Source organism: Lissotriton helveticus, assembly GCF_964261635.1.
Source record: "Lissotriton helveticus chromosome 1_1 unlocalized genomic scaffold, aLisHel1.1 SUPER_1_unloc_1, whole genome shotgun sequence".
NCBI classification, from domain to species: Eukaryota; Metazoa; Chordata; class Amphibia; order Caudata; family Salamandridae; genus Lissotriton; species Lissotriton helveticus.
Window position 1 is genome coordinate 2,533,234 of NW_027611648.1, and position 24,055 is coordinate 2,557,288.

At 41.8% G+C, this 24,055-nt stretch overlaps 3 protein-coding genes across 3 annotated transcripts in view; 2 read left to right on the plus strand and 1 right to left on the minus strand.

The window, feature by feature from the left end:
• LOC144805412 (uncharacterized) overlaps positions 1-24,055 on the plus strand; it is a 226,956-nt gene that overhangs the window by 147,644 nt on the left and 55,257 nt on the right. The window lies entirely within an intron of this gene.
• Positions 1-24,055, minus strand: part of LOC144805422 (uncharacterized) — a 196,517-nt gene that overhangs the window by 82,681 nt on the left and 89,781 nt on the right. The gene's annotated exons all lie outside the window — the stretch shown is intronic.
• Positions 16,756-21,072, plus strand: LOC144805411 (uncharacterized). The gene has a single exon (XM_078671973.1). The coding sequence runs from the start codon at positions 17,262-17,264 to the stop codon at positions 18,516-18,518; it is 1,257 nt and encodes a 418-aa protein (XP_078528099.1). The 5' UTR covers positions 16,756-17,261; the 3' UTR covers positions 18,519-21,072.

Genomic DNA, 24,055 nt, shown 5'->3' on the forward strand with positions numbered 1-24,055 from the left:
ATCTGTTAGGCAGATGTTGATGTGTTCCCCAGCGCCAGGAAGCCGCTTGGCCACAGAGCGCTCTATAAATCCCTTTTTCATTTCATTTCATTTCATTTCATTTCATTTCATTTCAAGCAGAAAGTCCGTACCTGTATGATATGTTGTCAGTTCAATCCAGGTAAAAGTGTCCCGGTGGAACAAGGTGGATTCCAACCTCCTGACCACCCTTTTGAAGTCCTCCAGATGGATTATATTCAGATGGAGCGATGTCGAGGTTTCAAGTATATCCTCGTAGTTGTATGCGCTTTGTCCAGGTGGACAGAAGCATATCCAGTTCCAGATTACACAGCCGCGACCACTGCCAGGCAGTTGGTTCGTGAGTTCTTTCCCCGCTATGGACTCCCTAGGGTCGTGTATTCAGATAACGGCCAGCCATTCTCATCTGAGCTCATGAAACATGTTTCCCTTCTGTTAGGGTACCAGTGGAAGTTCCATTGTGTACGCCATCCTGAAGCAGCCGGTCTCGTAGAGAGACATAATCAGACTTTGAAAATCCGCATTGCAAAAGTATGTAGAGAAAAAGGTGTAGACTGGCTGGTTGCCCTGCCAGTTGCTTTATTTTATATGAGGATGGTTGCACATTCCAGATCAGGTCTGTCCCCGTATGAGGTCGTATTCGGCCGCCCCCCAAACATGTGGGGTACACCTAGACCCCGCAGTATTACAGATGTTTCCAGTAATATGCTGACAGATTACCTAGCTTCCTTGATGTCTGCCCTACACTCTTGTCGTTCACAGGTTGCCGCCGCATTTCCAGACAACACCGAGGTGAAACCGCATGAAGTCGTTCCCGGTGATCACGTATTTGTCCGGAATTTTGATCGTTCAAGTCCGCTGGAGCCCCGCTGGAAGGAGCCTCGCATGGTGTTGCTTACAACAAGGACCGCCGTCAAACTTGAAGGCAGGAAGGTGTGGGTCCACCTGGGCCATATCAAAAAATTCCATGGATTACGAGAAAAGACTTTTGCTAAGGACTGCCTTATTCCTAAAGACTGCCTAAAAACAGACTCTGAACTCAAGCTTCCCCTGTTAGAGAAAACTCCGCAACAGGAGTATAAGGAGAAGCTTCGGTCTAGTAAAAAAAAGTCAGCCAGTTTAATTGTCTAAGTCCCTCTCGGGTGAAACGGTTAGACAGGTTCCTGACATGTATGAGATAGACCCCCATAGTGAGAGAGTTAGTCAAAACTCTAAAAGATGTATTATCATTTTATTTTTCTTGATATTTTTGAGTCTTATGGTTACCTGCACAAGTTATGCTTTACATTTTATGTTTTCCAATTTCACATGTACATATGTTTTCTAATGCTACAGTAGAGCACACATTTAGTGATCTGCCCCCTCACAAGCTATCCTATCGTCTTGCTATGCGAAATAACACATTCATTCGAATGTTACACTATTCACACCAGACCAGCAATGCCACTAATTGTTGGGTGTGTGGTCGACTCCCCCCTTTCCAGACACCGAAGGGAGTTCTGCCACTCTTTCCTTATCCGTTTTCACATAATGGTTCATGTGGAGCATGGTCCACTTTAACGTCATCCTCCAATGATATGTCCCTTCTGAATAGAACATGTTTTCCAGACAAGCAAGGTCTCTCCCATAGAACAGGGTTAGATCTAGAAAATGAAGTATATGATTTAGGTAATTATTCCTCGAATTTCATGGTCCTGAATGTTCAGTCTGATACTACTCCAGATTTGCCTGCTATTTCAGTACTACCGGTCAAAGGCGAATTATGTGTCAGAAAGAATGGTTCCGCACATGTAGGACATAGTGATTGTACTACTACTGTCGAGTATAGTGACAGTGGGAAATCTATTTTTAAAGCCTCACGTCATTCTTATTTTGTTTGTGGTCAGACCGCATATGTTCGTCTGCCCCTCGATTGGGATGGAACATGTTACATTGCCTTCCTACTGCCACCAGTTTTTCTAGCCCCATCTGATTATCACAGAAACACACATCTAGTACACGTCAGACCTAGAAGGGAGATCGAGTCCCCAATTGTCGATCAAACTGAAACTACCCTAGAACAGTATCAAGACTTCAATAAAGGTTTCTTCTTCTTCATAGGACCTATCCAGAATAGTAAGTTAATACGTAGGTTAACCAGAACCCTTGAAGCAGTAGTGAATGAGACTACTTCTGCTCTAGGTAACTTAACTGAAGAGCAATCTGCTATGAGATTTGTCGTGCTCCAAAATCGTCTCGTTCTTGACGTCATACTGGCCGATAGAGGAGGAGCATGTAGAGTCATCGGATCTAGTTGCTGCATTTTCATTCCTAATAACGCGCCGTCTGTTTATTCAGCTATAACCAGACTTCATAAAATTGCCCATCAGTTACACCAGAATCCAGGCACCTGGACATGGTCCGGTTGGCTCTGGAGTATTATATCTGCCTGGGGATGGAAAGTATTGTCATTCCTAGGTATTGCAGTAATGATCATATTCAGTTGCTGCCTCTGTATACAATGTGGCCCTGCGATTTGCGGCATGTGTGCTACCTCTTGTATTCCTAGTCCTAAATCCCGTTCCAAGACAATTCGAGACGAGCAGATGATGCTATATGAAATGATAGATGGTATCATGAATATTGATGTTTCCTGATGGAAACGTAGGGCACAAGGAGGGAATGTGGAAAAGTAAATTTTGCCATGTTGTATGTGCCTACGTGTTCCCCATCTTATGTTATATGTGCATGATCGATATGCATGTATTCCCTCCTGATCGATTAAAGACGCAATTACAGTTGTGTCCATCTCTAGTATGCCAGTTTCCAGTCATCGTGAAAGCAACGAATATTAGGCCTATGTAAACCTACGTTGCCACATTTCACAGTGTGCACGTTAATTCATTGAATTGTCCCCGTTTCTAGGCCTCAAAAGGGCCCGGACTCAGATTCAGCTCCTGTCTCCTGAACCCTCTCCGAGGAGCGATACAGCCCCCACCTGCATCCCTGACCCTTCACTTACTTCATGCCTCGCAGTGCCCGGCCCGGCCTGGCTCTGCCTCCCAGTCTGCCTAGAGTATGTTATGCTTCTAGTTATCAGTCCAGCCCTCCTTCTCTGCATTCCTAAGCTACTGCATCGCATCAATAGTTTCCGTCATGGTCTAGCCTTTATGTCTCCATGTAAGAGAAATACTGTATTAATATTCATAGAATATTCCTCGCACACGCAACACATGTAGAATTATGCATGCACCAGTCTTAGTGTCAAGTAGCCTTTGCCCTGATAACTTTTGGATTCTATCAATATGTACTCCAAACACCAGATACCAGATATGCCTTGGGTACATGTCGCTCTGACACTCCAGACTTTAGTCTCCTCTTCTAGCGCAGATGTCATAGCCCCCAGTTCTCCCTGGTAACACGTCATTGCCCGTTTGCGCGCACCACTAGGTTAGAGGTCCCAGCTGCTCAGGTAGCCCCCTCCATGTTTCCGCCCCGTTTATGACATTTCTGTTACGTTTACATCACATGTCTATGTATACGCCCTGTACACGCCTTCTTGTTACATCATTTTGCCCTTATCTTTCGCGACTGCTACGAGTCACGCCTACTGCTACGCCTACTGTATTGAATGTAATGCAATTGTTTTAATATATATATACTGTGGACTGTTACAAAAAGTTACCCATCCTCTCTTGTCCTTTCCCGTTCCCTGGCAGCTGCCATTCCGTTCTATTGCAGGCTGTCCTGTTCCTGTCCTTTATGCCTGATTAAAGCCTGTCGACTCAAGATACCTCGAATCCTGACTCTTATTTATTGAGCTATCTGTTTTATTGATTGTATTAAAAAATAATACCGGTAATTAATTATTTATTTACCACAGTTTCGAGGGGACGAAGGATAAACCTTTGTTCAATATGGCAATTTCTGATGAGGTCAATGTGCGTGTGGACAGATTGAAAACTGAGTAGGTTTTTAATTCTTGTAATACTGTCAGCGCGTTCTCATTTCCCATGGTTGTTGGTTGTAGCGCATCCGTCCTCGTCCTCTCCGTTGGCCTCTCCCTAAAAAAGTAGTTTGATTTTGTTGTTGTTGTTGTTGGGGATGAGGTTGCTGATCTTGTTGGTTATCCCTTCTGTTTTGTTTGTTCCTTGATCCACCAGAATCAGACTCGCCTCCTGATGAGGATGATGAAGTGTCCGAAAATGTAAGGAATTTGTTCCGTGATCTCCCTTGGTTATCTCCAAGGTAGCGTCTTGATTCTGATCTTAAATAGAAGTCTTTGTGCAGATACGGATATGTTGATTCCAGAGAGAAATTCTTTTTGTCAAGATCAAATGTATTACTTTTCTGATTTACTGTAAATTCCTTAAATTCTAAAATCTCTTTTTCAATTTTATCCAAAAGGGCTTTTGAGTCCGTAATTAATTGGTTGTTTTGGATTTCAGTTTCCAACACATTGATTTCCTCCAATTGTTTAAGTGAAATTCTGTGTGCCGTTTCAACAGTTAAGACCATGAGGTCTCTGCTGCATTTGGTCTCAATGCAGCTAAAGTTTCTTTTATATTCCGGGTCGTCCGTGAAAACCACTGGAATATTGTGTATTTGCAGTCCAGTTGGTATAGTCCCTGCCTTCAAATGTAACAACAAAAAATGTCCGTGCAAATCCGTCCGGATTTGTTTTTTGCATAATCTAATTAATTTTTCGGATTCGTTCTGAGTTTTAGCTGAGGTGCTCAATGTAGCAGAAGCGAACACCGGGGGGGCACTAATAAGGTTACGAATATGCTCTTCACTATAAGCGAAAGTATCTTTTTCAGCCATACCCAATATTCAGATATTCCACATAAAAATTGGTTAATGACAAACAAACATACAAACAAATGACACTTACTACCACAGTGGGCCCTACTAATGGGACATGTGTATTACGAACCTATAGCAGGGTTCTTAACTGCCTATTTGAAGTGGTAGCTTGTCACACTTCAAAGTAAGCCTCGCGAGCAGCTGCTCGCTCTTAGACCAGAAACCGGGAATGGGCTTTGGCTCTTAACCAGTCAGGCTAAACCGACCAAACTTTAGATAACAAAACGTGTGCCAGGACTGATAGGTTTTTTAGAGACTATTTACTCATGACCTCTATGAACATAACATAAACGTCTGCTTTAACAATTGCATCATTTAATGACCAAGAATTTCTTTTTTCAATTTTCAATCTTAGAAAACAAATATATATACTGTGTGTACAACAACATAAACAAGTATTATATATACAATTATATACAATAAATATACAACACATTTGAAATGACGAATTTTTCACTTATACCACATCCATACTTCTTTCATCCTTCCCAAACATACTACAAACAAAACAATCCCTAAGGGCACCAAAATCCAAATATAAAATGAAAATAGATTTAAATCCAAATCTCAATGGTCGAAATTATTCTGAAATGATGTTTAAGGCACTTTTTTTGTAACAAATTCTTGACAAAAAAGCGGATTGAGATGAGCTATGGTGATTCCTTAGAAAGGGTGACCTGGGATAATGGTCGACGCGTTTCGAACCCTGAAACTTGTGGGGTTCTCATCAGGACCAAGAAGACTCTACAAAAAACAAAACATAACCATTTGTAGGTGAACTAAAAAATTTACTTAAGTGTGCCTCCCCAATGGCGCTTCCCCTACCTTGAGTCTTTGCTACCATTCTCCTATGTAGTGGTGGTATATGGGAATCTAAAAATTTTTTTGAAAGTTCTGATTAGGTCCTTCTTTACATGACAAACATTGCATGTTAGTCATATTCATGCATCACATCTCTTATTCTCTCATTCTCTACCCCGACACTTACCCCAATGGGAGGAAGACGATCTGATGGCGGACACACAGCGTGGGCGGCTCGCCTAAGGCTGTTGAGTAGTTCGGATGATCTTTTTCTGTAAGTTTAAAAAAGTAACCACCAATTACGGACTTGTGACCTGCGTTAGCACTTGGTTAGCGCCGAACTGGAAACACGCTCGCATATTGAAACCTTTCTTTGCTGAGCTGCGCGCCACAACCGGTTTTAAAATAGAAGTGATTCCACAATTTTCTTTTGCTTAGCGTCCTGCTTTCTGTTAAAGCAATCTCGGACTTGGATGCAGTCTTACCTGAATCAAGCAAAACTTTCTGAGTTAATCAGAGTCCTAGTTCGACAAAAACGTCCTGGTGAGCCATGGCACAGATTGAATTCAGTCAGTGCCTGAGTGAGTGTGGAAAATTACTTCCTGTATGTCACATGATCGGTCTCACGTAGCAAAGCATTCTGGGACCAGAAGTCCAATGTATATAAAAGGCGGTTCTAAACGAAATGAAAATGTTTTTAAGGTTGTCCTATTGTACCATAGATGGGGCTGTCTGTGTGGGTGTAGAACAATATTCCCTTTATATCGCATAGTCGTTGTTGCGTGAAGCATTGTGGGAACTGAAGTCCTGTATGTCCTGAGGTAGTCCAAATGAAGTGACTGTTGCGCGCGGGCAGTGGGGGTTCTTAGAATTCAAGATATTGCTTTAGGTGAATGTTGCGAGGCACAGGTAGGTGGGCAGTTCTCATGGTGAACCCAATATTTAGTATGAAGGAAAAATATAAAGGTTCGCAGTTCAACCCTTCTCAATCAGTATTCATAGTGTTAGAAAGGAAATGTATATCTTGATGTTATCATCCAGGGGTGCCTTCTGAAAGTTTTGAGGAGGGCCCTCTCAAAGCTTGAAAATTTCAGAAATTTCATTGAGGCCATTTATTGCGGTATTATATTTCATAATTAACAGAGCTTCCCGCTGGCTCAGTCTGGCATCCAGGTCACTGCCGCGTTTGTCATTTTCGATTTTTGATTTTACCGTCCATGAGAGTTCAGATTCCTTATGCTCATTTGACATCCAATGGTTGACGAGTGGTGCATTTGCCACATGTCTTCTTATCCGAGCTTTGTTCTGGGTAATCCTTTGACGGATCTCTTGCGTGGTCTTCCCAATATACAGTTTTGGACATGGGCATAATATCCCATAAACTACATTTTTCGTTTTGCAGTTAGTAAAGCTTTCATGCTTCCAATGAGTGCCTTCAAAAGAGAAAACTGATCCTTCTACTGTTTGCTCACAGCATGTACAGGTCCCACATTTATGATGTCCCAATATTGGAGGGAGTTGAAGCATTTGTCTGAGATTGAGTTGTTGTTCATTGGGCAATGCTGCCCTGACCAGATGGTTTGCCACGTTCATATCTTTCTTAAATGCAAACAATGGCAATTCCGAAAAGTCCTCATGTAGATCTTTAACTAAATGCCAGTTGGTATTGATCATTTTCTTTAGTTGGTGTGCACTGGGACAAAAAGTTGTTACGCACACGATTCTAGTGGATTCCTGTTTTTTCTTTTTTTCAAGCAGCGAGTCCCTGGGGACCCACCATGCTCGTTCAAGGGCGTGTCTCACAAGTTTCTTTGGGTACCCTCTTTCAACCAGTCTTTCGACGAGCTGGGAGGCATGTGCAAAGTACTCATCCGTACAACAATTCCTCCGTATCCTCAAGAATTGTCCGAAAGGCAAATTCTGTCGTAGACTTCTTGGTGGTAACTTGTGTAATGGAGGCTTTTATTTCTGTCAGTTGTTTTCCGATATAGAGTTGTTCCTAAGCCGCCATTTAAGGGAAAAAGAATGTAATTGCTCGATTTGATGATTCCGCGGTGAATTTAATGTCCTGTGTTTTTCAATTAATCCAGCCGACAAATTCCTCCAGAAGTTCTTGGGATCCGGTCCAGATAAAGAAGACATCGTCTATGTACCTCATATATTTAGAAATGCTGTCCGAGTATGGGTTGTTATTGTAAATGAATTTTTCTTCATATAGTCCCATGTAGAGAATGCAATATAAAGGGAATATTGTTCTACACCCACACAGACAGCCCCATCTATGGTACAATAGGATGACCTTAAAAACATTTTCATTTCGTTTAGAACCACCTCTTATATACATTGGACTTCTGGTCCCAGAATGCTTTGCTACGTGAGACCGATCATGTGACATACAGGAAGTAATTTTCCACACTCACTCAGGCACTGACTGAATTCAATCTGTGCCATGGCTCACCAGGACGTTTTTGTCGAACTAGGACTCTGATTAACTCAGAAAGTTTTGCTTGATTCAGGTAAGACTGCATCCAAGTCCGAGATTGCTTTAACAGAAAGCAGGACGCTAAGCAAAAGAAAATTGTGGAATCACTTCTATTTTAATACCGGTTGTGGCGCGCAGCTCAGCAAAGAAAGGTTTCAATATGCGAGCGCGTTTCCAGTTCGGCGCTATCCAAGTGCTAACGCAGGTCACAAGTCCGTAATTGGTGGTTACTTTTTTAACCTTACAGAAAAAGATCATCCAAACTACTCAACAGCCTTAGGCGAGCCGCCCACGCTGTGTGTCCGCCATCAGATCGTCTTCCTCCCATTGGGGTAAGTGTCGGGGTAGAGAATGAGAGAATAAGAGATGTGATGCATGAATATGACTAACATGCAATGTTTGTCATGTAAAGAAGGACCTAATCAGAACTTTCAACAATTTTTTTAGATTCCCATATACCACCACTACATAGGAGAATGGTAGCAAAGACTCATGGTAGGGGAAGCGCCATTGGGGAGGCACACTTAAGTTAATTTTTTAGTTCACCTACAAATGGTTATGTTTTGTTTTTTGTAGAGTCTTCTTGGTCCTGATGAGAACCCCACAAGTTTCAGGGTTCGAAACGCGTCGACCATTATCCCAGGTCACCCTTTCTAAGGAATCACCATAGCTCATCTCAATCCGCTTTTTGTCAAGAATTTGTTACAAAAAAAGTGCCTTAAACATCATTTCAGAATAATTTCGACCATTGAGATTTGGATTTAAATATATTTTCATTTTATATTTGGATTTTGGTGCCCTTAGGGATTGTTTTGTTTGTAGTATGTTTGGGAAGGATGAAAGAAGTATGGATGTGGTATAAGTGAAAAATTTGTCATTTCAAATGTGTTGTATATTTATTGTATATAATTGTATATATAATACTTGTTTATGTTGTTGTACACACAGTATATATATTTGTGTTCTAAGATTGAAAATTGAAAAAAGAAATTCTTGATCATTAATGATGCAATTGTTAAAGCAGACGTTTATGTTATGTTCATAGAGGTCATGAGTAAATAGTCTCTAAAAAACTATCAGTCCTGGCACACGTTTTGTTATCTAAAGTTTGGTTGGTTTAGCCTGACTGGTTAAGAGCCAAAGCCCATTCCCGGTTTCTGGTCTAAGAGCGAGCAGCTGCTCGCGAGGCTTACTTTGAAGTGTGACAAGCTACCACTTCAAATAGGCAGTTAAGAACCCTGCTATTGGTTTGTAATACACATGTTCCATTAGTAGGGCCCACTGTGGTAGTAAGTGTCATTTGTTTGTATGTTTGTTTGTCATTAACCAATTTTTATGTGGAATATCTGGATATTGGGTATGGCTGAAAAAGATACTTTCGCTTATAGTGAAGAGCATATTCGTAACCTTATTAGTGCCCCCCGGTGTTCGCTTCTGCTACATTGAGCACCTCAGCTAAAACTCAGAACGAATCCGAAAAATTAATTAGATTACGCAAAAAACAAATCCGGACGGATTTGCACGGACATTTTTTGTTGTTACATTTGAAGGCAGGGACTATACCAACTGGACTGCAAATACACAATATTCCAGTGGTTTTCACGGACGACCCGGAATATAAAAGAAACTTTAGCTGCATTGAGACCAAATGCAGCAGAGACCTCATGGTCTTAACTGTTGAAACGGCACACAGAATTTCACTTAAACAATTGGAGGAAATCAATGTGTTGGAAACTGAAATCCAAAACAACCAATTAATTACGGACTCAAAAGCCCTTTTGGATAAAATTGAAAAAGAGATTTTAGAATTTAAGGACTTTACAGTAAATCAGAAAAGTAATAAATTTGATCTTGACAAAAAGAATTTCTCTCTGGAATCAACATATCCGTATCTGCACAAAGACTTCTATTTAAGATCAGAATCAAGACGCTACCTTGGAGATAACCAAGGGAGATCACGGAACAAATTCCTTACATTTTCGGACACTTCATCATCCTCATCAGGAGGCGAGTCTGATTCTGGTGGATCAAGGAACAATCAAGACAGAAGGGATAACCAACAAGATCAGCAACCTCATCCCCAACAACAACAACAACAAAATCAAACTACTTTTTTAGGGAGAGGCCAACGGAGAGGACGAGGACGGATGCGCTACAACCAACAACCATGGGAAATGAGAATGCGCCGACAGTATTACAAGAATTAAAAACCTCCTCAGTTTTCAATCTGTCCACACGCACATTGACCTCATCAGAAATTGCCATATTGAACAAAGGTTTATCCTTCGTCCCCTCAAAACCTACAAACTTCGTTAAGATGAAATTGGAAGCAATGGAGTTTTGCCGTAAGATTTGACTCAGAACTTTCTTTAAAGATTCTCCCCCTTCCAATATGTTGGAAGTCACTGGACTTAAAAAGAAATCTACCTTTATCCCTTCTGGGTATAAAATTCCAAAAGAGGTTTTAACATTTGAAAGGACTTTGCTTTCAGGAATATCAGCAATTGAACATAAAAAGCAATACATCAAATACAACCTTCAAAAAAGTGAAAAGGATGCCCTATTGACATTAAAAAATGACAAAACTGTGGTCATAAAACAGGCCGATAAGGGAGGAGGAATAGTGGTCTGGGATGTAAACAAATATAAGGAAGAAATATTTAGGCAACTCAATGATACCAACTGTTATCGTCGGATCGGAAAGAACCCCACAAATGATCTACAATCCGAACTTTTCAGGATCATTCAAAGTGGTTTTGAGTGTGGGATCCTTGGTCCTAAAGAATTTCTCTACCTTCAAAATACAAGTCCCAGAATACCGGTGTTCTATGTTCTCCCCAAGTTACATAAAGATGACACAAATCTGCCAGGACGCCCAATTGTTTCGGGCTGTGATTCTCTCATAGAACCAGTGGCGAAATATATTGATTTCTTTCTGAAGCCATTTGTCAACGAAGTACCAGCTCATTTGAAAGACACCACAGCTTTTTTGAACCGAATAAAGACTGTACAGTTTGACATTACAAATCAATTATTGGTGACAATGGACGTCACTTCACTTTATACTCAAATACCACAAGAACAAGCATTGGAGACGTTGGAGTTTTTTCTGGATTCTAGACCACGCCCCAGAAGGGTCCCCACAGAATTTTTGTTAAATTTAGCAAAATTTGCTTTACAGAGAAACTTCTTCACATTCGACTTCGAATTCGTCTTCCAGGTAAAAGGAGTAGCCATGGGCTGCCCCTTTGCACCTGAGCTGGCAGTTCTCTACATGGGACTATATGAAGAAAAATTCATTTACAATAACAACCCATACTCGGACAGCATTTCTAAATATATGAGGTACATAGACGATGTCTTCTTTATCTGGACCGGATCCCAAGAACTTCTGGAGGAATTTGTCGGCTGGATTAATTCAAAAACACAGGACATTAAATTCACCGCGGAATCATCAAATCGAGCAATTACATTCTTGGATGTTAAAGTTTTTCCCTTAAATGGCGGCTTAGGAACAACTCTATATCGGAAAACAACGAACAGAAATAAAAGCCTCCATTACACAAGTTACCACCCAAGAAGTCTACGACAGAATTTGCCTTTCGGACAATTCTTGAGGATACGGAGGAATTGTTGTTGTAAGGATGAGTACTTTGCACATGCCTCCCAGCTCGTCGAAAGACTGGTTGAAAGAGGGTACCCAAAGAAACTTGTGAGACACGCCCTTAAACGAGCATGGTGGGTCCCCAGGGACTCGCTGCTTGAAAAAAAGAAAAAACAGGAATCCACTAGAATCGTGTGCGTAACAACTTTTTGTCCCAATGCACACCAACTAAAGAAAATGATCAATACCAACTGGCATTTAGTTAAAGATCTACATGAGGACTTTTCGGAATTGCCATTGTTTGCATTTAAGAAAGATATGAACGTGGCAAACCATCTGGTCAGGGCAGCATTGCCCAATGAACAACAACTCAATCTCAGACAAATGCTTCAACTCCCTCCAATATTGGGACATCATAAATGTGGGACCTGTACATGCTGTGAGCAAACAGTAGAAGGATCAGTTTTCTCTTTTGAAGGCACTCATTGGAAGCATGAAAGCTTTACTAACTGCAAAACGAAAAATGTAGTTTATGGGATATTATGCCCATGTCCAAAACTGTATATTGGGAAGACCACGCAAGAGATCCGTCAAAGGATTACCCAGCACAAATCTCGGATAAGAAGACATGTGGCAAATGCACCACTCGTCAACCATTGGATGTCAAATGAGCATAAGGAATCTGAACTCTCATGGACGGTAATATCAAAAATCGAAAATGACAAACGCGGCAGTGACCTGGATGCCAGACTGAGCCAGCGGGAAGCTCTGTTAATTATGAAATATAATACCGCAATAAATGGCCTCAATGAAATTTCTGAAATTTTCAAGCTTTGAGAGGGCCCTCCTCAAAACTTTCAGAAGGCACCCCTGGATGATAACATCAAGATATACATTGCCTTTCTAACACTATGAATACTGATTGAGAAGGGTTGAACTGCGAACCTTTATATTTTTCCTTCATACTAAATATTGGGTTCACCATGAGAACTGCCCACCTACCTGTGCCTCGCAACATTCACCTAAAGCAATATCTTGAATTCTAAGAACCCCCACTTCCCGCGCGCAACAGTCACTTCATTTGGACTACCTCAGGACATACAGGACTTCAGTTCCCACAATGCTTCACGCAACAACGACTATGCGATATAAAGGGAATATTGTTCTACACCCACACAGTCAGCCCCATCTATGGTACAATAGGACGACCTTAAAAACATTTTCATTTCGTTTAGAACCGCCTTTTATATACATTGGACTTCTGGTCCCAGAATGCTTTGCTACGTGAGACCGATCATGTGACATACAGGAAGTAATTTTCCACACTCACTCAGGCACTGACTGAATTCAATCTGTGCCATGGCTCACCAGGACGTTTTTGTCGAACTAGGACTCTGATTAACTCAGAAAGTTTTGCTTGATTCAGGTAAGACTGCATCCAAGTCCGAGATTGCTTTAACAGAAAGCAGGACGCTAAGCAAAAGAAAATTGTGGAATCACTTCTATTTTAAAACCGGTTGTGGCGCGCAGCTCAGCAAAGAAAGGTTTCAATATGCGAGCGTGTTTCCAGTTCGGTGCTAACCAAGTGCTAACGCAGGTCACAAGTCCGTAATTGGTGGTTACTTTTTTAAACTTACAGAAAAAGATCATCCGAACTACTCAACAGCCTTAGGCGAGCCGCCCACGCTGTGTGTCCGCCATCAGATCGTCTTCCTCCCATTGGGGTAAGTGTCGGGGTAGAGAATGAGAGAATAAGAGATGTGATGCATGAATATGACTAACATGCAATGTTTGTCATGTAAAGAAGGACCTAATCAGAACTTTCAACAATTTTTTTAGATTCCCATATACCACCACTACATAGGAGAATGGTAGCAAAGACTCATGGTAGGGGAAGCGCCATTGGGGAGGCACACTTAAGTTAATTTTTTAGTTCACCTACAAATGGTTATGTTTTGTTTTTTGTAGAGTCTTCTTGGTCCTGATGAGAACCCCACAAGTTTCAGGGTTCGAAACGCGTCGACCATTATCCCAGGTCACCCTTTCTAAGGAATCACCATAGCTCATCTCAATCCGCTTTTTTGTCAAGAATTTGTTACAAAAAAAGTGCCTTAAACATCATTTCAGAATAATTTCGACCATTGAGATTTGGATTTAAATCTATTTTCATTTTATATTTGGATTTTGGTGCCCTTAGGGATTGTTTTGTTTGTAGTATGTTTGGGAAGGATGAAAGAAGTATGGATGTGGTATAAGTGAAAAATTCGTCATTTCAAATGTGTTGTATATTTATTGTATATAATTGTATATATAATACTTGTTTATGTTGTTGTACACACAGTATATATATTTGTTTTCTAAGATTGAAAATTGAAAAAATAAATTCTTGGTCATTAAATGATGCAATTGTTAAAGCAGACGTTTATGTTATGTTCATAGAGGTCATGAGTAAATAGTCTCTAAAAAACTATCAGTCCTGGCACACGTTTTGTTATCTAAAGTTTGGTCGGTTTAGCCTGACTGGTTAAGAGCCAAAGCCCATTCCCGGTTTCTAGTACTATAAAAGCAGCACGAACGGCACTACGCGTTGTGCCAGAGGGCGCTGCTGCTTTCTGCCGCTCAAATTGACATTCTAATCGAGTAGCAGCTTCATCAACGAGAATGGCAGATTTCTACACTCGAGTGGTCGCGACCTACCGCAATGAGAAATCTCGCCAGGAGGAGGTCTAGTGCATTATATTTTCTCACAAGCGCTCGCCACCTTACCGTTGGAGAACTGCTAGAGAAAAAAACTCAGTTCTGCATTACTTCATGGAGTTTTTTGGAACTCCGCACTCTGGGCAAAAATTCGCGAGCTCCGCCGGCAGAGCTGAATTCTTCGCCCACCCCTAGTTTTGAGGCAATAATCTGTTGGACAAACTCTAAACTAGGACACAATAAGTGTTGTAGAAGAAGTGAGAACCACGGCCTTGTGAGTATCAGGCCGTTATTTGACTTCTGATATACCCCACAGAGTGAGTGAGCAGCCAGAGAGCAGTAGAGGGACCGAAGGCAGGAAATGAGATAAACTAGAAGATGGGAAATATGGAAAGGTGGAAATGCCGCATCACCTGTGGATAACTGAGACCTCCTCCCGCTCTGCCAAATGCCCATCCGGTCACAAAGTGGCATCCTGGGCCCCAAACGGACAACGTCATACCAGATGCCATGTAATGGTGGAAAAGGGGGGAAAAAAAGTAATATGCACACATCTGCTGCGGGGATATGGCAGGTAAATTATTGGGTGTGATGGATTCTCTAGAAGTACAAAATGACTGATATTGTTGAATATTAAATTATATGAATCAACGTTTGTTTGCCATATCTGCGCTTATAATGTAAAGGACGGGCCTTACAGTGAACCCCTCGTTCGGTTTTACACAGAAGCCCCGGAAGGAGCTGCATCTTACAGAACTTTATCTACTTTAGGAAGAACTAAAGACCGCTTTTTAAAGTTGTCTTTCAGGCCAGAACCAGGCTCTGTAAGCTGCACTAGTTTCAGGGAGATGGACAGATGTTATGGTGATAGGAACCCCCCCAACCCACAATAATGTTCCAATCTTCTAGGGTAGAAGAAACCAGAAATGCTTCAACCAAGGTAGCTGTTGAAAGTGTCAATGGTGACTTATGAACAGCGAGGTAAAGACAGGAGTTGGTATTTGAGATGATCGTAAGTGAATCGGAAAGAATAAGAAGAAGTGTGTAAATGGAGTTACTTTCGTTGTATACTTCGTAAAGAGTTACTGGAAATTTTGCAGCCCAGCCTGATCCATCTCTTTTTCTAAAATCTATTCTTGTTTAAATTAAATCTTGACCATATGCGTCTATCTTAAGCAAAACCTCAAGCACTTGGGTGCCCCGTGAGCGCCTTTACTTTGCTCAGTTACTCTGTGAACGCTGGTAAATCACCTCCTTTTCAGACATTAATAAGATATCACCTGATCAACAGAACCTTTAGTTAAATATCTGTGTATGATGAAATATTTCTTGCTAATTTTTAAAGGTGGTAAAGAAGAAGAGGGAGATTTACTAATATTTTGCGCCGTATTTGCATCACAAAAGTGGCACAAAACAGCGCAAAATCTTTTTTTCCTAATTTACTTTCCAGCGCTAAATTTTTTTAGCGCTGGAAATAATGTAAAAGTAATGTGAAACTGCGCATAGCACTGCTTCGCATTACTTCACACATTGGGACCTGCCAAGGGGGGTGCATGGGCATTCCCGTGCAACCACCCAAGATTTCTCATGCTAAACCCATTTTACCAAAATCAGTAGATTGGGTTAAGCATGAGAAAACTGCACCCTTTTAAACAAGACACAAGGAAGGAGAACTGAATTAATTTCTCCTTCCTTCTCTGACTTTGCATGTGTGCTGCACTGTGCAACATGCATGCAAAGTGGGAAAAGCCTTCCCTCATGTCTGACATAGTATTTTGTACAGGAACGGTGTCCTTCCTGTACAAAACCGATGCTGGACTCACACACACACCCTAGCGCTCTGGTGCTAAGGTGTGTGCATGGCGCACGGCTGCTGTAATCAGTGCCGACGCAAGGGAAAGGGAAGGAGAGAGCCATATCTTTGAAAATATGGTGCTCTCCTGTTCCCTTCCTGTCACGCCACACAGCGCTGCCTCGCGGGGGGAGGGCTGTGCTGCATTGTGTGGAGATTTGGTAAATCTTCCCCGAAATGTCTTTTACCACTATTGTGAATTCTCATTCCATTATGTTTCAATTTAGTAATTTTAAATATTTTTACATCCAACAGAAAACAAGCCTTGAATGTGTGAAATGACCATCAATAATAAAGCGAATGCTGTAAATCTTCAATAATAGCAGAAATATTGAGCTACAGTATTCAGGAAAACATCAGCGCAGTCGGCGACAGAGGAACCTGCACACAAACTGACAGATCCCGGACCAAGCATCAAGGGCAGTTCAGTGATTGTAAGACGCTGAGCTGTGCACCTCCATGCCACAAGACGAAGAAATGACCTTAGGAAAATTAAGGCAACAACAATAACAAACCGCCTCCTGTATAAACAAGTGTCCAATATCATGGGATCTGTATGGTGTGATTACCGCAGAGCTCTGTTTTATAAAATGATGACAAGCCATCATTCCGTGCTCTAGGAGAATTGTAAACTCTTTCCTGACAAACCACAGTAACCAGAGAAAAGCACAACAGAGCAGAGCCGGACAACTGACGGGTAAAGGAAAGAGGAGTTCTTGTAGCTACAATACAATAGACTGTCCTAATTTGCACCGGTCAGAAGGAAGATACATCTTTACCCGCAATCGTGCATAGCCATAATCCAATCTAAAGGCACAATCGCCTACAAAGACACCTTCTACGTATTAGGAGTGTGGCAAATATTTGGTGGCTATCGCATTTTTTGTGAAAACAGAAATAAAACATGCAAAATACTGCACACATATAAAGTGTGTGAGAAAAACACAAGTGCTTTATAAGCCATGTCGGCCCATCAGGAAATGCAGTCATGGGATGTAGACAAATATGTACCCGACCCACAGACACTAACCAAGAAAGAAGAATCATACACATGCAGCAAGAGCTTTAGTTTGTCATCACTACGCAAGCTTCATCAGCACATGTACACAGGACAAAAACCATTCAAGTGCAGTGAATGTGTAAAGAGCTTTAGTAGGTTATCAGAACTACAAAGTCATCAGCGAACACACACAGGGGAAAAGCCATTCAAGTGCAGTGAATGTGCAAAGTGCTTTAGTCACTTATCAAGCCTTCAAAGTCATCAGCGAACACACACAGGGGAAAAGCCATTCAAGTGCAGTGAATGTGCAAAGTGCTTTAGTAGGTTATCAGGACTACAAAGACACCAGCGAACACACACAGGGGAAAAGCCATTCAAGTGCAGTGAATGTGGGAAGTGCTTTAGTCAGTTATCAAGCCTTCAAACACATCAGCGAATACACCCAGGGGAAAAACCATTCAAGTGCAGTGAATGTGGGAAGTGCTTCAGTCAGTTATCAAACCTCCAAAGTCATCAGCGAACACACACAGGGGAAAAACCATTCAAGTGCAGTGAATGTGCAAAGTGCTTTAGTAGGTTATCAGAACTACAAAGACACCAGCGAACACACACAGGGGAAAAGCCATTCAAGTGCAGTGAATGTGGGAAATGCTTTAGTCAGTTATCAAGCCTTCAAACACATCAGCGAATACACCCAGGGGAAAAACCATTCAAGTGCAGTGAATGTGGGAAGTGCTTCAGTCAGTTATCACACCTTCAAAGTCATCAGCGAACACACACAGGGGAAAAACCATTGAAGTGCAGTGAATGTGGGAAGAGCTTTAGTTGGTTATCACACCTTCAAAGTCATCAGCGAACACACACAGGGGAAAAACCATTCAAGTGCAGTGAATGTGGGAGGAGCTTTAGTTGGTTATCAACCCTTCAAAGACATCAGCGAACACACACAGGGGAAAAACCCTATCATTGTAGTGAATGTGACAGTAGTTTTCGCTTCTCTACAGCATTAAAGGATCATCAGCGAACTCACACAGGAGAAAAACCATTCAAGTGCAGTGAATGTTTGAAGAGCTTTAGTCGATTATCATACCTAAAAGAGCATCAGAGAACACACACTGGAGAAAAACCATATAATTGCACTGAATGTGGGAAGAGCTTTAGTCAATTATCAGTACTACAAAGACATCAGCGAATAAAACACAGAGGGAAAACGCTATAATTGTTCGGAATGTGACAGTAGTTTTCGCAGCTCTTCAGCATTAAGGTATCATCAGCGAACTCACACAGGAGAAAAACCATTCAAGTGCAATGAATGTGGGAAGAGCTTTAGTCATTTATCACACCTTCAAAGTCATCAGCGAACACACACAGGGGAAAAACCATTCAAGTGCAGTGAATGTGCAAAGTGCTTTAGTCAGTTATCACACCTTCAAAGTCATCAGCGAACACACACAGGGGAAAAACCATTCAAGTGCAGTGAATGTGTAAAGAGCTTTAGTCAGTTATCACACCTTCAAAGACATCAGCGAACACACACAAGGGAAAAACTATATGATTGCTGTGAATGTTTGAAGAGCTTTAGTCAGTTATCAACCCTACGAAAACATCAACAAACACACACAGGGGGAAAGCCACTCAAGTGCAATGAATGTGGAAAGAGCTTTAGTCGACGATTAGAGCTACAAAGTCATCAGCAAACACACAGGGGGAAAACAGAGAAGGGCACTGAAAGTGAGAAGTGCTTTTGTCAATTTTCAATCCCACACAGCCCTCAGTGAATTCACTCCTTCATTTAACTCACATGGAAATAATCCTAGAGCTGCAGAGATTCCGGAAAGAACTTAAGAACATCAAAAATAATATTGACCCTTGTAAATGTAAATGTAATTTGTACTTGTAAAGTGCACTAATACCCCAACTGGGGTGTCCTGGTGCTGTAACGCATACCGCTGTGGAACCCTTCCTGGCTTTCCTGTGAAATGTCCACTCCTGGGCACCCCCAGGGTGAAGCCAGTCATCCCAGCGCTGTTGGGGTCGTTGTGGAGATTAAGCAAGCTATTGCCCAGAGTTGCAGAGTGGGACCCATGATTAGAATAGGCACCGAGGCGAGAATTATCAGGTCCGAGGAAATTGAGCCCAAGACCCGCCGAGGCGGGAATTGAACCCAGGTCCCGGGCCAGACCTCTGCATCAGGGTCTGCCGCTCTAACCATTGAGCCACATTTCTCCACTTCTGACCCTTCTGAGGACATAGAAAAGAGCAAAACAGTGCAGTTATTGTGAGAGGAATGAATTACAGAAAAAGATCCAATGCAAATTATGTGGGACATTGAAATACCAGATGATAAAAGACCCGAATAGCAGTAAAGAAGTAAAACAGATAACAGTATTTGCAGGATTATAAAAGTGTTTGTTTCCAGTGATTGTTCACTTCCGTACACATAGCAAAGTGACATTATGTACCAGGATACACAGTGGGAGACAAGCACAATGTGGATTAAAAGAAAAGAAACATTGTTGATTTTTATTTGGTGAAGAAGAGATACAAAGAAAAACATTTAATCGCACCTGATCACACAACCTGTAAAAGCAACACTGAACAATACTGGGACTAACAGTGGTATTTTCAGCTAACTTGTCGGATTAGTGATAAAACCTATAAACCCAACACACCCAGAGTGGACATGTTGTCAGGGATCTGGAGATGAGAAACTTCATTGGTAAAATGCATGTATTACTATTAACAAATGCCACTGCAGTGTAGATAAAGAATTAAAGCGAAGCACAGGTGTTCAAGAAATAACCTATTTTCAGATATAAAAGAGCATATACCTTGTTTTTAAGTAACGTTTGCTGCATCTCTTACACACTGTTTTCGGTCAATGGCTCAGCTCGTGTCTCGGGCCTTATAACTAAGTGTGACCCATGGCTCCTCCCCGACTTGGCTCTCCCTATTCATTTTGTGACTTGCCAAACTCTACTTTTTACCAGAATTGAGCCACTGTAAGCAGTAGACTCTGTTTGAAGAATGTGGTGAAATAGCGAAATCCCACATCAAAAGCATATATGTGCCAGGACAATCAGTTGCACTCCCAGCAACTCATCTTCCACACTTGATTGTCCCTTGTCCTCAAATGTTCTGAAGGATTTGTCGTATGAATGCCAGAAGTGGCAGTGACATTCATGAAGCTAAAGCTAACAGGAGTGTGTGGGAAATAAAGAGGGGGAGAGATAAAGAGAGTGAGAGAGACAAAGAAATGGGGAGAAAAAGAACGAATTGGAAGGAGGGGGAACGTACGTTATTTGTACTCATCTAAAAATAGAAGAAGCAGCCGAATACATGCCAATATGTGACATCACCAGAGAAATGGGCTGAACACCTGTGAATTTAATGTTTATTTTTAATACCTATAGACCCATGTCATGCCAATAAACAGGGCACAAGTAAGGAAAATAGTGAAGGAGCCCATTATCATATGCAAATCACAGTGACGTCACAGGTAGTGACATCACAAGAAGTGATGTCAGGCCCTTATAATTTTCACGTGAAAGGTTGATGGACTGTTTTAAAAACAATAAACAAGAAACATAAAATAATGTAAAAATAAGTTTTTGGTTTCAGTTTTTATACATCATGTGTTTTGCCCACTATTAGTTTGTAACTAAACTCGAAAAAGGACTGAAAGTGTAAATATTTTTAAACAGATATGTGGAACTTGGAAATTACATTTTTAAACAGTTTTCAGCGAATAAATAAAATATGCTTTTAATTTGCGCTTGTTTCCTGACGTTATTCTTTATCCAGCCAATGTATTAAGCAATAGAAGGACTAATTGTGTCAAGTTCTCTGTTCCTCTCTTGCGCCACTCACACAAACAAACACTCAGAGGCCTGTGTCTGCAGTGCTGGGGCACGAAGTAACAATTACCAGTTGCAGGCTAAGGAGCTATGTGGAACTGAGTCCCGTTTCTAGATAATAGTTGGGGGACCGCTTCAAACTGTGGCTACCCCCCGACTTGTGCCGTGCTGATAAAGCAATAATGAATTTGAGTAATTTGCTATGAATTGAAATGAGAGAAAGAGAAGAACAGAGCAAGGTGCAGGATATATTAAAGAAAATGAAAAAAAGAGACACAAGACTGTAACCTGTTCTGTGTACTAGCACTTTACGTAAACAAGTTGTGCTGTGCGTTGTGAACAGGCTGTCACCCCCTTTGTATGTAAATGAGCTTCTGTGACCAGACACCCCAGGCTCCCATCTCTTCTAGCGTGGATGATAATGTGAGCACTGTAAGGTAATCACAAACTAGTACTATATTGAGAAACAATCGGCTTCCAGGTCACCCAGCTGTTGTTATGCAGTTCTTTATTATTATTTTTTCATTTACAGCAATCCTCCAGGTTACTTTTTCTCAGTATTACACTTCAGGTCGCTCATTTGTCGGCATGGGTTTTGTCCTCACACTGGTCTAGGACGGGCCTTCTCAAGGTAGAAGGCACTGTAATAGGAATAATAAATCAGACATATATGAAATTGTATGTAAACAAATGTGTGCCTTTCAGTTATCAGGCACCACCAGACTTACATCTACACATGGAATTGAGCACCAAACTAAAGTGACTCCTCCCTGAATAAATATGTGCCATCAGTAATCGGGCTGATCGTTCTACTGATGCGCACAGCAAATACAGTTTCTGGCATTGTGCGCATAGGCCGAAATTTTAATTGCTGAAGTTTCACGCAGTTCCCCTGATGCGCACAGCTTACAAGGTATGTGGATATTGTGCACTGTACGCAGATCACTGAAAATCACCCTTAAGTAGTAACTAGGTCAAACATAGCTCGTACATCATGCAAAATGTCACTGCCCCTCCCTTCTTGTTGACATCTCCAGAAGTTCCTCCTCTCTCGTGGAAGAAGGTTTCCACACATTATGCTCGTGTCTGTGGCACTTCCTTAAGTGCAGAGAGGAAAGCCTCATTGTTAATGCATTGCTTGGGCTCTGAGGGACAAGAATTCTTTGAGTACCTTCCTGAACTCTCTGATAGTGACTCCGGCACTCTTAAAGAATACGAGATCTGCTTCAACAAGTTGGACTTGCACCACCTCCCCAAAGTGAGTACTGTCCTTGTAAGATATAACTTCGGGAGAAGGATGCAAAGGCAGGATGAGTCGGTCGAACAGTACATAACTACCTTGTGCACATTGGCTTCCACATGCAATTTTGGTGCCGCTTTAGAGGATCGCTTAAGAGATTAGTTCATGTTAGGATGCGCCCTCGACAAAACGAGACATGCCCTGTGGCAAAAAGACACACCATCGCCTTAAGAAGTGCTGACCATATCCAAAAGTCAAGGGCATTCAAAAGTGTGTGTTGATATTATACGCAAAGACAGTTCAGGTGATAAAAAGGAGAACATTAATGTCAAGGTGGTGGTGGATAGATTTGTTAAACCCAAATTGAGCACCACTTCAAAGCCCTTTAACACAAAGAATTTTCAGAGGAAGTGCTTCAGGTGTGGCAACTCTGGCCATATGGCCAACTTTAACCCGTTGCGTGCATCGGACGGCCCCCTAACGTCACAGTGGGCATGTGCGGAGGACGACTAGGGGCTGTCCGAACTGCACCCACTCATTAATATGCCCGCACAGCGGTGAAATTCGCGCCACTGTCAACGGGTTAAAGACTGCCCAGGTTGGAAGGCCATGTGCAAAAAGAGAGAAAAGGTCACGTATCAAAGAGCTGCAGATCGGGCCACGGGCATAAAAAAGTCAGGGAAGTTTATCTTTATGAAGAAGATTTGGAAGGAATCAATGTTCTCCCTGTCACAGGGAATGCTAGAGATGGCCCTCAGGAGCTAGTTTTGTTCAATGATGCTCCAGTGAGCATGCTCTTCGACTTTGGGGCCAAGATACTGCTAGTCCCCAAAACATTTTATGAGTGTAATCTGCTGGGCAAACTCACCCTGTTGAAGCCAGACATTAGACCAAAAGGTTAAGGTATGGTGACTATTGAGTTGCTGGGTTATTTCTGGGTCACAATTGATTTCAAAGGGAGAGTCATCCCTGGTAAAATCTATGTCTCGATGAAGCAGGACTCGCTCATAAGTTGCTTCCATCAACGTGATCTACATAGCTGCCTTTATCCCAATGAGATCTGTCTGCCTAAAATAATTACCACCAGTTAGGGTTGTTAGTAATGCTAATCGAGACTGGATCAAGGAATTCCTTGAGGTCTTTGCTGGTGGACTGTGTTTGTTTCAAAAACTATGTACATTGGATAAAGGTCAAATCTAACTCTGTTCCAAAAACAGCTAAGGTCAGAAATCCACCTCTGTAAGTAAGGGAGAGCATGAAAGTTGAATTAGGCAATCTCTTAGCCAAGTTTATCATTCAAGAAGTTGAAGCAACGGAGTGGGTCTCTCCTGTTGTTATGGCCTGCAAAGCCAATGGGGAGGCTAGGCTCTGTGTCAGCTTGAGGGAGCTCAACAAAGCAGTTATTGTTGATCATTATGCTTTCACCCACATAACTAAAATGCTGTGTTCTCTTGAGTGGGCAAGGCATTTTTCTTCCTTGGACTTGACCTCCGCCTATCACCAGGCCGGCCTTCACTCCTCTTCAGAGCATTCACACCTCTTCCCAGGACCTTACCTCCTGGGTAACACCCTTTGGTACTTTTAGGTTTCTAAGAATGCCTTTCGACTGATTTCTGCAGCCTCCATTTTTTAGAGGGCGATGGAGGGCATTCTTGGAAG